At 36.6% G+C, this 15,383-nt stretch overlaps 1 protein-coding gene across 1 annotated transcript in view; it reads left to right on the top strand.

The window, feature by feature from the left end:
- Positions 1-1,932: 1,932 nt before the first annotated feature.
- Positions 1,933-15,383, top strand: part of LOC110293524 (selection and upkeep of intraepithelial T-cells protein 10) — a 67,268-nt gene continuing 53,817 nt past the window's right edge. Inside the window, exons 1-2 of the mRNA XM_021161370.1 lie at positions 1,933-2,033; positions 11,851-11,931. Coding sequence (XP_021017029.1) covers positions 1,967-2,033; positions 11,851-11,931 — 148 coding nt within the window. The 5' untranslated portion in view covers positions 1,933-1,966. The remainder of the gene's footprint in view (positions 2,034-11,850; positions 11,932-15,383) is intronic.

The following is a 15,383-nucleotide window of genomic DNA, read 5'->3' as shown; positions in this document are numbered from 1 at the left end:
GCACAAATAGTGCATTAATTTACAAAACGAATTTGGTTGCCTATGAGAAGACATAAGGGTCTTAATACTGTATGGAAATGAAAGGATGAATGTATTTCAGGAAACAGTGATAACTGTGCCTATAAACTTCCTACCTCAAAGGTAACCTTTTCTCTTTGTGATAAACAAACCAAAACAATAATTTGGCACTTGGCATTTTCATGATAAGTTTATTGTATAATATTTCTGGTAGTAAGTCAGATACAGATATTTGTACCCAACTAATAGACAGAAGCACCTGACCCCTGTTGTTGAATTAGGGAAGGCTGAAAGAAGTTGAGGAGAAGGAAGATCCTTCAGGAGGACCAGCAGTCTCAATTAATCTGGACCCCAGAGATCTCTCAAACACAGGGCCACAAAACAGACAGCATACACCAGTTGATATGAGGCCCACAACACATATACAGTAGAGGACTTCCAGGTCTGTGTTTATTCAAAGATGATGCACCTAACCCTCAAGAGCCTGGAGGACCCAGGGTGTTTAGAGGTCAGGTGGGGTAGGGGGTGGGGACATTCACGTGGAGACAGGGTGGGATGGGGAGGGGAGGATGTGTGGGATGTGGAGCAGAAGGAGGGGATGGGGCAGGGAATGGAAATGGAGTGTAAAAAATAAATAAAAAAATGAAATTTAAAAATTAAGATTAAAAAATGGCTGAATTTTATCAATTACTTACTCTTGAATGAATCTAGATAATGACTTGTTTTTAATTTTTCATTGTGTTAGGGAGTATCCCCCACATATTATCTTTAATTATTCCTAGTTATATTTTATTGCTATGACAAAAATACTTAATATTGTAAAGGAGAAAATTGCTTATTTTAGCTTAGGATTTCTGAGGAGTCTGTGGTGGTTTCCAGCCTCTGTTTCTGAGCCATTGTGGGTGAAACAGGAAGGATTGGGAAGAAGAAGCTCCTATGGTATATTTATTTCAGCTCCTAAAATTTCCAGAGGCTTCCAAGATAGAGCTATCATTTTGTGATCATGTGTTCAACTATGAATATGTGAGAGGCATTTTATATTCAACCCCTGGCCCCCAGAGATTCAGGATCATCTTATAAAGCAGAATGCATTTAGTTCATCTCTAGAGCCTTCAAGTTCTTACTAATATTCTTTTTAAAATATGAGTTCAAAGTGTCTGCTAAGGTTCAAAACTACTTTTAGCTGTGATTGTCTAATACAGAACAGAATAAACATTCTCATTCTGAGAGAAATACCAGAGTATCAAGGCATGATGGAACCAAAGAAAGACAAAAGATAGGAAAAAAAATTAAATCCTGTAGTTCCATAGCTGGCATCTAGGGTTGCTGATGTGATATGACCACCAGACATAGAAAGAAGAATACTTAATTTCACTCACACAAGGAAAGTAAAACATTCGATTATGTAAAATGCATAGAGTAGATCATCAGTATTTGCCATATATCGAATGAACTAGGAAAAGGAAGAATTGAGGTGATAACTAATCAACATGTTAGCTATGCAAGATGACTAAGTTTTATGCAAGGTGGCTATATTTCACATACTTAAGTTTGTGCCTAGTAGGTAGTTCTCCTAAGTAGATACCACAAAACGATCATATATGAGGTAAGACATATGCAAATTAGCTTGATTGTGGCAATTCAGATTTTATATGTCAAAATACTATCTTGTATTTACATACCTTAAATAGTCAGTTTTAGTTTGCTAATTATACTTTGATAAAGCTGAAAGAAAGAAAAACAAATTGGTTTTCTTCAGAGGGGATTTCCTTTATTCAGGAACAAGCTGCTAGATTGACTTTCATAAAGGGTTTTTATTTCTGGTGCTAACTTGTCTTGGCGTGGCTCAGATATACTAATTTGAATTATGCAGTGTAAATGAGTAGGCTCCTAGCTTAGCTCTGCCCTTTTCCTTTCTTTGCACACAGCAACTTTGGCTTACACAGTAATGTTTCTGAGGACACAGATGGAGGAAAGTCATGCTGACATTTTTGAATTGATTAAACCACATTTCGGTGAGTAATCTAAAAATTTGCTTACAATGTGATGGTTGCTATTTGTAGGGTATAGACTGTAAATTATTTTTAATCCTAAGTTTTCTACTAAATTGGATCCTACTGTGTATTGTCCAATGAAAGAAGTTTTATAATGGGTAGTTTGAAGAGAGTTCGCAAAGATCAGGGTTTAGCATTTCACAGTTAATACAGAGGTAAATAGATTCTGATAAAGATAGTTTCAGAACACATGTTGCCTTCTCTTCTTTAGGTTGTTAAAACACTGATGAAAAAGGAATGCTCAGATGCTTGTTCCTCTTAAAGACAATGATTTATCCTTATTTTCCCACATGGTCCAAACTGTTTAAACCAGACTCCCTCAGGTGCAACATGTTATCTTGTTAGAAACCTAAGATCCTGAATGCCAGTGATGGATAAATCTGATAATTATAGAAAGGACACATACAAACCCTACTTGTAGACATATGTCTGTATTATAAAGAGGTACATGTTTCTTAGAATAGCATGCTTTTTGATTAGCAAGGATTGTTTTAAGTACAGACTTGTAATCTAGCACCATGACAATAAATCAGCAGCAGCATGCTTATGTTACCTTCTTAACAAGATATGATTTTAAATTAATTATCTACATCAGTGAAGATGAACTTCTTTTTCTGTGTGGAAGAAGTGATCTAACATAAGTAATAGAGGAAGATCTGAAGATGGTTAGTCCTTAGTAATGGAAGGTGTGCAATCAATTGCTTCATAAGAAGAGGAGGGAAAATACATTTTCTTAAAAATTTTGAGGTCAAAAGACTTCTCCTTCATTGAACAAACACTAGAGTTGTTCCAAATAAATGCCAATTGACATTCCTAGGATGAAGAACCTAGTTCATTTGATTATTGAGGGTTCCTGCCCAATAGCAAACCTTGGACAAACATGCTAATACTTCATGACTATAATCAGACCTTTTGTCAACATTGATAGATATAGTCATATATTTCCTAGTCCATCTATTACCTTAGTCTAACTCAATTTATTTCAGAGTTTAAGTAACAAGCTAGTCTATATGAAAGTTCTCATAAGTCAGTATAAGTCTTCATGGTCACTCAGTGTCTCTATCAGAGATTTAGTTACTTTAAATGAAATTTTATTTTCATTTAATTATTTGAATATGAGTCAGTTTGGTATGGGGACACACAAGTATCATATAAGAGACTGTTTGTGATCATGTATGCTTGCTGTCAACCCCTAGAGTATCCATGCACGAAATACTAGAAGTGATGAGTGGACAACCCAGACTCAGGAGGAAAAGTGTACCTTATGTACATTTCAAAGGCAGAAAATACAGAGCTCCAAAGTGTTAGGAGACAGGGAACTCTACAGAAGAGTTGTTCTGGTTCCTCAGTGCCCCAACCCAAAGGAATCATTAGGAAGCAACCTTGAGTGCCATCACCCAGCCTCAGCTAGAAGAACACAGTAAAAATGGGGTCCTGCTGATCTAGAGATTACTAATGCCACAAGGATATCATTTGAAGCATGGGCAGAGGGCTGCAGGAAGAAACCACATACTCTTCCTCTTGGAACAGCAGCAGCAGTATATTTTTTTCTTTTTAATTCTTAGAGCAGCTAGAAATTATTCCAAGAGTGTTCTGAAGCCAGGTGGGGACATGCTTCTTCTTGGCATTTGGGAAAAGCACAGAGATGAATCTGAAGTTCATGATTCCGTGTTTTATGAACCCAACTTGCAACATTCCAGGAATGTAAGCCATGCTCATCCTCTTCCAGTTGTGACTCAGTGCCTTCTCCAATCTTTTTGCATTTGGAGCTGATTGCTGTGATTATCATTACTGTCTTTTCTTCAAGTCAGTGCTCAGCCTACTTAATAAGTCTGTACTTCAGATCCTTTCCTTGTATATGTCAGTTGGGGGAAGCCATTCACCAACACAAAGTTCACAGATTTCACCACATTATGGCTGTGTCTATAGAATAAATGATTAAAAACTTTCTGTAATTCCTCTGGCAAATTGCTAGCAGTTAGAGTTCATTTGGTCAGGAAGTTCCTAGGTGGTTGCAAGGGGGTCTAGGCACAGCACCTGTGTATGGATCCTAAATACCTTGTGGTCTCTACTAAGCAAGATGATCTGAGGACTCTTGGGCAGCTCCATTTATGTTAGGTGGTAGTAGGTGATCCAGCTGGTCTACTAGGAGCCTGAGGGAAAAACAACCTTTGTTCAGGCCTCTCTTCTGGAACTTGGGGGCTGGGATAATCAAGATGAACCTCTGCACAGGGTGTGTGTCACTCACCTTTGCTCCAGGAAGGGCTTTCCCAGGCAAAGGCAGGGTGTATGACTTGCTAGTAGGATGCTTAAGGACAGTCATGGCAATATTGAACTTGGTTATAGAACCAAGACTATGGTACAAGTAGTTCCATGGTACCTGAGGGAAGGATTGGGTGGCAGCTTCTATTCATATGTAGGATCTCTCAGAGACTCAGGAAGGTCCTGTAGGTAATGTACAGAGGCAAGGGACAGTGCCCATTGCAATTGCCTGATGCCCAGGACATACTGGGGTTAGGAATCATACCCAGTATATAACATGGACATATTTGGGGCTGCTTTGTTACTGTTGGGAATGGTCTCTTGGTCACTCTAGAGGTTTCTGTCAAAGCATTAGTCAAACTTGGGTCTGATTTGTCTAAGTCACAGAGTGGTTCCTTTTTTTAATGCCCACAAACTTATAGGGTCACTGTCACTTACATATTACATATTCAAGTGTTTTTGCTTTAAAGGTCTATAATGAACAGTTACAATAACAAACAAAAATTTGTACTGTACATATTAACATATGCATCAGTATAGTTCTGATATATTCACCAGACAAGATTGCTTGGGCATGGGTTTATGCCAATAAAAAGTCTATTAGCTAGATGGTGACTACACTGGGTGCTTGGGATCCCAGTATAGCACTGAGTCTTTTTTGGGGTGAGTTTTAAGCATGAAAACTGTGCTCTAGGTTGACATTATTCAGTTAATAAGAACAGTTAGCCAGAAGTAGAACTACAGTAACCAATGAGCAAAGTAAGTACAGTATGTTAGTATACAGTTTCCTAGAACTATGAATTTAATGTATTAGGCTTTTGTTTTCATTTTGGCAGGTGGTGCTGTATACGTGCTGAGTTTTGTAGCCTGAGCAGTACTTCCATCATGGAGTCAGTTAGTATATACTGTAAATATGCATTTTTGAAAATGATTTAATCAACTCTAATGTTAGATGTTATCTTGAGCCAAGGAGTTCAAGGCTATTTTTGGCAACATAGAATGACTGTGCCTCAGGAAAATAAATAAATAAATAAATAAATAAATAAATAAATAAATAAATAAATAAGTAAATAAGTAAATAAATATTAAATCTTTGAGAAAATAGATACTTATGTGTAATCAATATCCATAAAATTATATATGTACTATACTAACTTCCTTATAAAAATCTGTTTAGATTTGGGGATTAAATTTATTGTATAGGTAAAAAGTAACAGTAAATTTATAAATAATACTTTGTCAATCTATGAATTGTTACAGCTTTGCATTCATGTGGCTCTTTAACTTCTCCAAACCATAGGTTTCACTGTGTGAATCCTATCCTCATTTTATTATATATATATATGTGTGTATATACATATATATATGTATATATGTATATATACATATATATATACTTTGATGTATTTATAAAATATATTTTGATATAATATTTAGTAATTATATATTAAATTTAATGTTCTAATTACAGTACTCAATGCTAGATTTATTTTGTTTTATGTGTGTGTGGGTATATTTGTGAGTATTTGTGTGTATGTGTGTGTTTCTGTGTGTATATGTTTGTGCGTTTATATGTGTGTGTGTGTGTGTGTGAGTGTGTGCATCTGTGTGTGTTTATATGTGTGTATATGTTTTGTGTGTTTATGTGTGTGTGTGTGTGTGTGTGTGTTTATATGTGTGTGTCTGTGCTTGTTTCTATGTGGTCAGAGGCCAATATCAGGTATTTACCTCAATAACTTTCCACTTCACTTTGGAGACAGGGTTTCTCACTGAACCTCAAGTTCACTGGTTTGGCTAGTTTGGTTGGTCTACAAGCCTCTGGGATCCACCTAGTTCCACTCCTACACCTAACACTGAGATTACAGGTTTATGTCCCCACGCTCCACTTTCATTTGCATTCTAGGCATGTGCACAGACTACTTTGTTGTGAAGGTTCCTGTATTAGAATATCTCAGCCCACATACGACTGTTATCCTTTTCATTCTCATTTTTGTTTATGATAGATTTCTCCTCCTCCCATGATTTTATCAGAAGTGAAAACAGCTACAGGACTTTCCTCCTCAAAATATTCTTTCACTTTCCAGAATCTAGTTCATAAGTTATTGATGTCTTTAGTTGTTCCATTGGTATTGACAGTCTATAAACTTCTGGTTTACCACATTTTTAATTTTTATTTTGGGAGCAACTGTCTCTCAAAAGTAAAGCTTTGGAATAAGTTTAATTTTGTCTTTCTTTTTAAAAATTATTTATTTATTTATTTATTTATTTATTTATTTATTTATTTTTGCACTCAAGATTTTATTCCCCTCTTGGTCCATGCTCTGACTGTTCCACATCCCATACCTCCTCCCTGTCTCCACAAGGATGTCCCCACCAGACCTCTAAACTCCCTGGAAACTTTCAAACATTCATCGTTGCTTTAAGTACCAATGTAAAGCCAATTAATTTTTGAGAATAAAAAATAATTTATTTATTTAGATGAAACTGCTGGTAAGAGTTTCATGAAGTAACAGAACAAAGAAAACCATAAATCAAGATACTTATATATTAGTGTGATCATCAGGCAAGTGGGTTACAAGCAATGTGGGAAAACTTCTATAGCCCTCAGATGCTATCTGATGAAGCCTTTGGGTTGGTGGATGCTATGTGTCTGTTTATATATTCTTACATTTTTATTTTATTTTATTTCTGTGTAGGTATGTGCATGAAAGTCCTAGTGCCTGCAGAGGTGAAGCTGGAATTACCGGTGGTTGTGAGATGTCTGATGTGGGTGCTGGGAGTTTAACTTGCAAGAATTGAACTTGTAAGAGAGGTTGTGCTCTTAGTCACTGAACCATCTTTCTGATATCACTGTCTACCCATTGTTAAAAAGAAAATCACTGATAGCCACTAGAGTGCTAAATCAAACACAGACTGGGTAATAAAGTCATATTTAGATGTGTAAAGGAAGCCCAAGATAATTGGTTCTGGATCTGCAACATTCCAGCTTCATATAGTCACAGAATTTTTAACCATCAATTTTAAACATCTGCAAAACTTTGTAGATATTTAATATAGGTGAAGATTATTTTTTCCTTGAGAATTTCAGTTCACACAAAAGCAGTACAAAGACTTCAATTTACACAGAGAATTCATTCCATTCTTACAATTTGTTCATGCAGTGTTCTTTATAGAAAATAATCTCATCAAGGTTTATGCAAGGCATTAATGATGTAGATCTTTCAAGACTTTTAAAGTCTGGGAAATTTTCTAAGTTCTTTCCTGAGGATTATAGGACAAGCATATTATAAAATTCTTACCAGTTTACATTTGTATAGTTTCTTTTTTGATTAGCTGTACAATATTTATTTAAGCCTAGATCATCAAATATGATCATCTTACCCACTAGATACTGGTATACACAATTCTTTGTTAGAAATTTTTATTGATTGATAAAGTTATCTACTCTCTACTACTTTTATTTGGAACTATTTTGTGGGGTACTCAATTTTAAATTAATTAATTAGTTAATAAATTTAGATTCAAGACACTTATCCCCCTCCTGGCCCTTCCCTCTCCAAGCTCTATCCTCTCTCTCCTCTTCTTCTCTGAGAGGGTGGTACACCCATGGGGTATCTTCCCACCCTGGCACATCAAGTCTCTCCCAGATTAGGTGCATCATCTCCTACTGAGGTCACAAAGGGCAACCATGAAGACTGAGCTGCCTGTCTGCTATATATGTGTGAGCAAGGGCAGGTGTTCTGGAGAAGGTCGTTCTATCTGTATATGTTCTTTTTTTAGTGAGTCAGATTCTGAGAGCTCCCAGGGTTCCAGATTTGTTGACTATGTTTGTCTGCCTGTGGAGTCCCCATCTACTTCTAGGCCTTCAATCCAATTCCTCCATAAGTATCCCTAACCTCTGTCTAATATTTGGCTGTGGATATATGCTTCTGTTTCAGTCTGGTGCTGGACAGAGCCTTTCAGAGGATAGTTATGCTAGGCACCTGTCTGCAAGCAGAACAGAGCATCATCAATAATGTAAGGGATTGGTACTTGCCTATGGGGTGTGTTTTGAGTTTGGCAGGATATTGGTTGGCCTTTCCTTCAGTCTTTGCTCCATCCCTGCATTTCTTAGACAGGAAATTTTGGGGTAGAAAATTTTGTAGGTGATTGGAATGTCCTATCCTTCTACTGGAGGCCCTGTCTGGCTGTAGGAGGTGGCCTATTCAGGTAACTTGTCCCTACTGTTAGACATGTTGTCTAGGCAACCTGCAGCGGGGTACTCCATTGTTACTACAGTAAAATCTCACTTCTATTTCAGTTTTATCTACTAGCGTTTATGTTTGTGTCTCTTGCTAAATTAATTGTTAGCATCATAGGAACAAATGAAGATTTCTAATATTATAGAAAAATAATTCAATCACAATTGTTAAACCATGTTAGGGCAGACTTTACTCAGGCCCTTATGATAAAAAAGGATGAAAAATGCAATCAGATTTTGACAGAGATGAGATGAGACTCAACTGAATACAACCTGAACAAATGGGAGTTTATAAGCAAAGACAGATTAATGTTAGTGGATAAAGAATTTCTAAAACTGAACAAGGCATGAGAAGAGTTCTGACTGAACTGTACTGACAGAATTGTTTCTTGCTATCAGACTACATACTGGATGACATAAGAGGGACCACAGCAGATATTATGTTATCAAAGTGGGAAAATCCTGTTAAAATGGCTTGGGAGATTTTTTTCCTAAAATTTTATAGGAAAGTGAGTGGATGATTGTAGGACATTTAGAAACCTGAGTGAATTTTGTTTAAGAAGATGATCCTGCCAACTAATTTCCACATTTTCTTATTTTATAACTTGATATTATATTTTAATGAAATTATTTTGCCTTTTCCCACGAATTTTTTCTTTAATTTTCAAATCTATTTTTTATATTAATTTTAACTCATAAGTGTTTTATTGGACTGATATAATCCATTGTTATGATATTTCTTTCAAAACTGCATTTTCCCTAATTTAGGAGAGCAAGCCTCAAATCCAGAAATGTATTCCTTTTATTATAATTCCATGATCAACCTTTTCTTTTCATACTTTGGCACTGGCATTAGGTATTATTCTAAACACCCATGGGACATTAATTGTAATGATACTTAGAGAGCCTTCCAGGTGCTATATATGCCTAGAGATACTGAAATACTCTTACTTCTAGGCTCTCTCAACAAATACAATTAAATATCTGTCTGTCTTTCTGTTTGTCTGTCTTTCTGTTTGTCTGTCTGTCTGTTTGTCTGTCTGTTGATCTATCTACATATCTATCTGCTACTGTAGTTATTAATCTGCTCTAGTCTCCCTGGCAGTGTTGGCGCAAGTTCCTTATTACCCACTCCAATGATCTGGGTTCTCAAATGAAAGGCACATGCATGCAGCCTTATAATTAATATACCTTAAACAGCTTAATGAATGGACCTCTCCTAAACTTCAATGCTAAACTTCAATTGCTAACATCTCACCTCCGATACTCCTGAGTTACCACTTCCTAAAATTTATATTCCATCTTTGGGAATCTAGGGAATTCCACCCTAGACCCAACCAGGACAGGAGTTGTTTCCTCTCTTCCTGAGATCGTACATAATTAGTATGCATTTCTTCCTGCCGCTCTTAGGTCTGATCTTATTCCTTTCATGGCATGGCAATTCTGCTTATACTTCTTTCCCCTTGCCTACAAATCCAAAAGTCCTGCCTCTGTCTCCCAGCCATTAGCTATCAGCAAATTTATTTACCAGTTAGGACCAGCTGGGAATAGGACCTTCAGCCTCTCACAAGGGGAATTCTCCTGTGAGTTTGGAAATCCATAATTCAAGCATTAAACCAAATCCATAACATACACCCCTTTTCATCCAATAAAAGACATTTTCTCTCAGATATATTTGAATATAGTTATAACAGTTATATAAACTATAAGCTCTGGTATACACTAATAACAGTCAGTCCATCTGTTTTATCAATTTAGGTATACGACCCTAATATCTATCCTAATTTAAAAGAATTTACAATTCTATACCTGAATTATGTTTTGTTTTTAACTTGCATTAACATCTGAAAACCATCCTTTCAGATCTATATCATCTTCCTCAAATGCTAAACAACTTATGTACGATTATAAGATTATAGCTAGTCTTCAACCTCTTCAGAGATCTGAGGACAAGTTATTATAACCTGAATATATACAAAGTACACAAACATAGGCTACAAAACTTAAACAAATTGCAGAGATAGCTGACAACCTGGACAGTCCCCTATTCCTCAAATCATTGGAGTATCTGTCTTTAGCCTTCTAGCCCCAAACCATCTGACAGACCTTAAGTGAAGCAGGAATTATGATGGAGTAGTTTCCTTTGGTTTTGTCAGAGCTCAACTCTCAACTATCTGTGTCTTGTGTGCTTTCCTGGATAGTGTTTTTTGTCTGTAGATGAATTAGGGCAATTCCTGTCTAGTGGCTACCTTAACACAACTGGAGCAACTCTATATGGAGGTTACGATGTTCAATATTTTCTTTGAGCTTTGAATGGGGATACTGTCAGAAGCAAACATGTCTCTCAGTCAAAAACTAATAATAATGAAATGATTATAAGTGCCATATTCTGTGAATTTCTGATGATTTTGAAGACTATCTATCTAAATAAAGTATATCTGAACTGTTAAGCCATGACTATTCTTAGTTATTTCTAATTGAATACTTTTTTAAAAATGCTTCATTATAATTAAATCAGAATATAACCATGACTTTACTATCTGGTCCTTTAGTTGCTTTACTTAATCATCCTAAACAGTTTGTAATAGCAGCTATAGAAGGATTGGGTCAAAGCCTTGCTTGCTTAAATGAGTTGCATAGGCACAATGCCTACCTAAATGTAACAATATTAACTTCCAATTTTGATCCATATACAAAAATTTATACCAATGAAAACTTTAAACCTGTATCAATCTGTAAATTCTGTACCAATACAAAATTATAACTTTAATTTTGTATCAAGACAGTACCACTTTCACTGGTATTGATTTACACTGGTTGTATATATGGATGGTGTGAAGTGGTGACTCTGTCTCTGATCTTTAAAGGAATTATTTATGTTGACTTTGTTCTGAAAAACTTGTCTAGGTTTATATTTTTGGTTCCACAAATGCACAATGAAATAGTTTTTCTGAGCCTCACTTATTTTTCTAAATATAATGTCCTCCAGTTATATATGTTTTGCTGAAAATGACAGGATTATATTCTTCTTTATAAAAGAATAATACTTCCTTCAGTGAAATTAGTCTCCTGAAGGCACAGAGCCAAATGCAAAACAAGGCAGAACTCAAGTAGAGATTATCTCAGAGGAGTGGCACCAGTTATTAATACTTTTCCTTTCAAGGGGAATTTTCTTGAAAGGTAGAATTTCAGAATGGTTTCTTTATGCTTTTTTCAGAGTTGTCATGGTTCTTACTGACTCAATTTTGAAGCCACATTTTCAATTTGAATTTTCAGGTGTGATGGAGCCTTCAGCTTGCTGTTTACCTGGATTCTTTATGGCCTTCCTTCTCTTACAGACTACAGTACTCACCCAAGGTAGATACATCCTCTCATTTTTATTGATGAATTTTTTCCTTGGACAATTTTATACATGCTTACAAAGCAATCTGCTTACTTGCCTCTAATATTCTTTATTCCCCTTTCATGCTTATCATTCCCTCTCCTCCTGACATGTCCCCATCTCACATTTATGATTTTACTTTGTTTTGTAATCCATTGCTTTTTAACCAGGACTATCTGTATGACCACATGTTTCAGATGATCTGCTGTGGCATGGTGGACTCACAAAACTGAAGACAATGATTATCTCTGCCTTAAAATCTACCAATAGTTCAGCATGAAGGGTAGGGTCCTGTGTGTAATTCCCTGAATGAAAAGGGCAGGGACAATTTTTTATTGGTTATTTTATTTATTTACTTTTAAATGTTTTCACCCATCCCTCTGCAACCTCCCTATTCCATCCCCCCTTGCCCCTGTTTCTGTGAGTGTGCTCCCCCAACTACTCACCCACTCCTGCCTCACCACCCTAGCATTCCCCTATTCTGGGTCATTGAGCCTCCACAAAACCAAGGGGCTTCCCTCCCATTGTCAGATAACACAATTCTCTGCTACATATTCAGCTAGAGCCATGAGTCTCTCCATGTGAACTCTTTGGTTAATGGTTTAGTCCCTGCATGCACTGGAGGCTCTGTTTGTTTGATATTATTGATCTTCCTATGGTGATGCAAACCCCTTCAGCTCCTTCAGTCCTTCCTTTAAGTCTTCATTGGGGTCCCTGTGCTCAGTCCCACGGCTGGCTGTGAGCATCTGAATCTGTATTGGTCAGGCTCTGGCATAGCCTCTCGGGGGATAGCTTTACCAGATTGCTGTCTTCAAGTGCTTCTTGGTATCAGCTATATTTCTGGGTTTAGTGTCTACAGATTGGATAGATCCCTAGATGGGGAAGTCTCTGGATGTCCTTTCAGTCTCTCCTCCACTCTTTGTCCCTGCATTTCCTTTAGACAGGAGCAATTCTGGGTTAATAGTTTTGAGATGGGTGGGCGGTTCCATCTCTCAATCAGAGGCTGTGCATAAGCATTGGATATGGTCTCTACAGGTTCTAGCTCTACAGGTTCATTTGTTGGATATTCTGGCTAATGTCATCCCCATCGGGTCCTAAAGACCTCTTGGATCCCTGGTATCTTGGACTTTCTAGTGTCCATGCCCAGTTCCCCATCCCCTACTGCTACATACCGTTATTCAAATTCCTGACAATCTGAACTTCTCCCCACTTATTCTCCCTTATCTGATCCTGTCCTCCCCCCATTTTCCTCCCACTTCTCTCTCCCTCCCAGTCTCTTTCCTCCTTCTACCTCCCATGATTATTTTGTCACCCCTTTTAAGTAAGACTGAAATATCCATACTTTGGTCTTCCTTTTTCTTTGGTTTCATGTGGTCTCTGAGTTGTATCATGAATTTTATTAGATTTTTGGCTAATATCTGCTTATCAGTTAGTACATAGCCTGTAAGTCTTCTCTTGTAACTGGGTTATCTTAGTCAGGATGATATTTTATAGTTCTATACATTTGCCTATGAATTTCATTAAGTCAATAATTTTAATAGCTGAGTACTCCATTGTGTAAATGTATCACATTTTCCATGTCCATTCCTCTGTTGAGGGACAACTAGGTTGTTTACAGCTTCTGTCTATTATAAATTAAGTTGCTGTGAACCTAGTGGAGCATGTGTCATTATATTTTGGAGCATCCTTTGCATATATGCCCAGAAGTGGCATATCTGGGTCCCCATGTATTTCCAATTTTCTGAGGAACCAACAGACTGATTTTCCAAGTGGCTGTGCAAGTTTGCAATCTGACCAGCAATGCAGGAGTGGTCTTCTTTCGCCACATCCTCACCAGCATCTGTTGTCACCTGAATTTTGATCTTAGCCATTCTGACTGGTGTGATGTAGATTCTCAGGTTTGTGTTGATTTGCAATTCCCTGATGACTACAGATGTTGAAAAATTCTCTCGGTGCTTCAAATGCATTTGAGATTCTTGAGTTGAGAATCCTTTGTTTAGCTCTTCTGTACCTCATTTTTAATAGGGTTATTTGTTTCTCTGGAGTGTAACTACTTGGGTTCTTTGTATATGTTTGATATTAGCCCTCTATCATATGTAGGGTTAGTAAAGATAATTTTCCAATCTGTAGGTTGCCATTTTGTCCTATTGACAGTGTCCTTTGCCTTACAGAAGCTTTGCAATTTTTGTCTATAGTTGTTCTGAGAGCCCAAGGCACTGCTGTTTTTCTCATGAAATTTTCTCCTGTGCAGTGTGATCCAGGCTCTTTCCCACTTTCTCTTCTACTAGATTCAGTGTATCTTGTTTTATGTGGAGATCCTCAATTTCTTGGTCTTGAGCTTTGTACAAGGAGATAAAAATGGTTCAATTTGCATTATTATACATACCAACTCCCAGCTGAACCAGCACCATTTTTTTGAATATGCTATTTTTTTCTCAAATGGGATGGTTTTAGCTTCTTTGTCAAAGATGAAGTATACATATATGGCTTTATTTCTGCACCTTCGTTCTATTCCATTTATCTTCCTGTTTGTTTCTATACCAAGAACATGTGGTTTGTATTACTATAGCTCTTTAGTACAGCTTGATGTCATGAATGGTGATTCCTCTAGAAGTTCTCTAATGTTGAGAGTCGTTTTTACTATCCTGTTTTTCTTTTTTATTTTGTTTTGTTTTACTTTGCTTTGTTTGTTATTCCAAAAGAATTTGAGAATTGCTTTCTCTATCTCTGTTAATAATTGGGTTGGTATGATATTCTCCAGACCCATCCATTTGTCTAAGGATTTCATGAGTTCATTATTTTTAATAGCTGAGTAGTACTTCATTGTGTAAATGTACCCCATTTTTTTTATCCATTCCTCTGTTAAGAGACATCTGGGTTCTTTCCAGCTTCTTTATATTATGAATAAGGCTGCTATGACCACAGTAGAACATGAGTCATTTTTACAAATTGGAGCATCTTCTGGGTATATGGCCAGGAGTGCTTTGATGGATCTTACAGTAGAACTATGTTCAATTTTCTGAGAAACCATGAGACTGATTTCCTCAGTGGTTGTATCAGCTTGCAATCCCACCAACAATGGAGAGTGTTCCTTTATCAACATCCTTGCCAGCATCTGCTGTCACCTGAGTTTTTTATCTTAGCCATTTTGACTGGTGTGTGGTGGACTCTCAGTGTTGTTTTGATTTGCATTTCCCTGATGATTAAGGATGTTGAACATTTTTTTAGATGCTTCTCAGCCATTCAATATTTCTCAGGTAAGAATTCTTTGTTAGCTCTGCACCCTATTTTTAATAGGGTTATTTGGTTTTCTGGAGTCCAACTTCTTGAGTATATATCAATATATCAATATATCAATATATCAATATATCAATATATCAATATATCAATATATCAATATATCAATATATCAATATATCAATATATC

The sequence above is a fragment of the Mus caroli genome, chromosome 4 (assembly GCF_900094665.2).
Source record: "Mus caroli chromosome 4, CAROLI_EIJ_v1.1, whole genome shotgun sequence".
Taxonomy (NCBI): Eukaryota; Metazoa; Chordata; class Mammalia; order Rodentia; family Muridae; genus Mus; species Mus caroli.
The sequence above is the reverse complement of the archived record's forward strand: the minus strand, read 5'-3'. Positions and strand labels throughout refer to the sequence as shown.